The 2,625-nt window shown below is 49.7% G+C and overlaps 1 protein-coding gene across 1 annotated transcript; it reads left to right on the top strand.

Moving 5' to 3' along the window:
• The first annotated feature begins 211 nt into the window (after nt 1-211).
• On the top strand, nt 212-1,141 carry LOC118521311 (olfactory receptor 10J1-like). Its single transcript, XM_036069773.2, has one exon. It carries the CDS (start codon nt 212-214, stop codon nt 1,139-1,141), a length of 930 nt encoding a protein of 309 aa, XP_035925666.1.
• The last annotated feature ends 1,484 nt before the right edge of the window (nt 1,142-2,625 follow it).

Below are 2,625 nucleotides of genomic sequence, written 5' to 3'. Positions count from 1 at the left end.
CATTTGACTCTAAAAGCCATGTTCTTTCTCTTAGTGAGAAAACATTTCTCTACTCTCTATTCCCAAAAGGAACAAACGTGAATGTGAATATAGAGAAGCAGAGACCCAAGGCAGACTAACCACAAGAACTTCCCCAGCCTAGTTGACAGAAACCACCCATCCAGGTTCCTTACAGGATTTTTTTTCTTTCTTAGATACAGCCTATGATTTAATGGAGAGAGAGAATCACACTTGGGTGAGGGAGTTCACTTTTCAGGGTTTCTCCAGCTTCCGTGAGCACCAGCTCACCCTGTTTGTCGTATTCCTTGTGCTGTACGCCTTAACCCTGGCTGGCAACGTCATCATTGTGACCATCATTAATGTTGACCGTCATCTTCACACGCCCATGTACTTCTTCCTGAGCATGCTGTCCACTTCAGAGACTGTGTACACGCTTGTCATCATACCCAAGATGCTCTGTAACCTCCTGGGCCTGAGTCAGCCCATCTCCTTGGCTGGCTGTGCCACCCAGATGTTCTTCTTCATCACCTTGGCCATCAACAACTGCTTCCTGCTCACAGCCATGGGGTACGACCGCTACGTGGCCATCTGCAACCCCTTGAGGTACACAGTCCTCATGAACAAGAGGGTGTGCATCCAGCTGGTGGGGGGGCCCTGCGGCATCGGCCTAATCGTAGCCATGACACAGGTGCTGGCTGTGTTCAGGTTGCCCTTCTGTGCCACAAAGGTGGCCCACTTCTTCTGTGACATCCGACCTGTGATGAAGCTCTCCTGCATCGACACCACAGTCAATGAGATCCTGACTGTGATCATCAGTGTGCTGGTGATCCTGGTTCCCATGGGGCTGGTCTTCATCTCCTACGTCCTCATCATCTCCACCATCCTTAAGATCGCTTCAGCTGAGGGCCGGAAGAAGGCCTTCGCCACCTGCGCCTCCCACCTCACGGTGGTCATCGTCCACTATGGCTGCGCCTCCATTGCCTACCTCAAGCCCAAGTCTGAGAACACCAGGGATCAGGATCAGCTGATCTCAGTGACCTACACCATCATCACTCCCCTGCTGAACCCTGTAGTGTACACCCTGAGGAACAAGGAGGTCAAGGATGCTCTGCTCCGGGCCACTGGCAGGAATTCTTCCTGACAAGATGGGCCCACTTCAGTGAGGATCCTGTAAGATTCTCTAGAGCAGGAAAGCAAAGCAGTGCCCACAGTCCCTAGAGCTAAAATTCTGGAGCCTACTAAGCAGTGGGTGAGTGAGGAGAGAACAAAAGCACTAAGATTCAGCCACTGGAGAAAGGGACACATTTCCCCAGAGTACAGGCAAGCTTGCACCTCACACGCGAACACAGACGCTGTGAGACTTCAACACAGGAGAAGGGACTGCTGGGAGGGGATGGGCAGTGTGGGCGGAACGACATCAGGACAGAAGGAAGGATGAAGTGGGGGCGGCTGCTCTGGGACAGGGTTAACATTTTAAAAATGTTCTCCAACACTCCTTTTGGCCACAGAGTTTCCCTGTGCCCATTTACACAGGTTTAAGTCCTAGCTGAAGTAATTCCTTCACAGACAGCTCAAGCTCCTGCATCCTAGACACCGTAAGTAAATGGAGAACAGACATCAGAAACGTGTAAAATTCATTAGGCTTCAATTCTGAATCTTTTTCACTTAAGTGCCAGGTTGGCCATAGGGGAAAATAGATACCTGTTTCCATGATCATGTCAGAGAAACATTTTCAGAAAGTGATTAAAATCCCTTGATGATCTAGCTAAAGCTGTAGTACCAGGTGAATCATATTGGCATTTATATTGTGAGACTATACGAGATTGATGGTGATACAATCTGAGTGACTCGCCCGTTAAAGAGAGATGGGCTTGCCTTGGGAGAGGCTTTCGTGGAGTGGAAAGTAGTAACAAGTGCAGGGAAGTAAAGGAGAGAGTCTGCAGCAGGGGTGAGTAGGAGACGGTTGGAAGGTTGTGCATGGTAAGGACAACGCAGCCATCTGATAACTTAGAAACCACCCAAGACAGGCTCCAATTGTCCATCCGTCCTACCACCACTTAAGACCCACTAGGCCCTGAATTGACAGGACATGGGTCACTGGCCACCTCCACTCCCAGGACCCCTGCCCTCAGTGTGTCCTCCACTCCACACAGCCTTCAAACCCCAACCACACCCAGTGACCCTTTTCCTATCCTCAGGCCATTCTACCGCTTACCGGCACTGGACGGAAATCTCTCACTGCCACTCAGCAGGGGATTCATTTTGAAACCCCAAACCAAAGTCGCTCTCCCATGAATCTTCTGATGGAGTCACTCCATCTACTTCCTCACACCCCACCACACGACACTCGTGAATTCACCCGTCACTACGGCAAACTTCCACCTGGTCGCTTCATGGATGCACCTGTGAAATGGGCAATGACATGGTGGCCAGCGCCCAGCTCCAGTCCCTCGATCACGTCCCAACTGTACCCACTGACACGGTCTTCACAGGTGGTGTTCTTTATGTCCATTTTAAAAAGTAGGGTTGTGTCCAAATAGTTCATAAATAGCTTATTATGGTTCATTCTTAGACAGATTCAACTATAGGCTTTTTTTTTTTTTTTTAAGAAATTTATGGTGAGAC

The sequence above is a fragment of the Halichoerus grypus genome, chromosome 7 (genome assembly GCF_964656455.1).
Source record: "Halichoerus grypus chromosome 7, mHalGry1.hap1.1, whole genome shotgun sequence".
Lineage (NCBI taxonomy): Eukaryota > Metazoa > Chordata > Mammalia > Carnivora > Phocidae > Halichoerus > Halichoerus grypus.
Note: the sequence above shows the minus strand (reverse complement) of the source record. Positions and strands in the feature narration are given on the sequence as shown.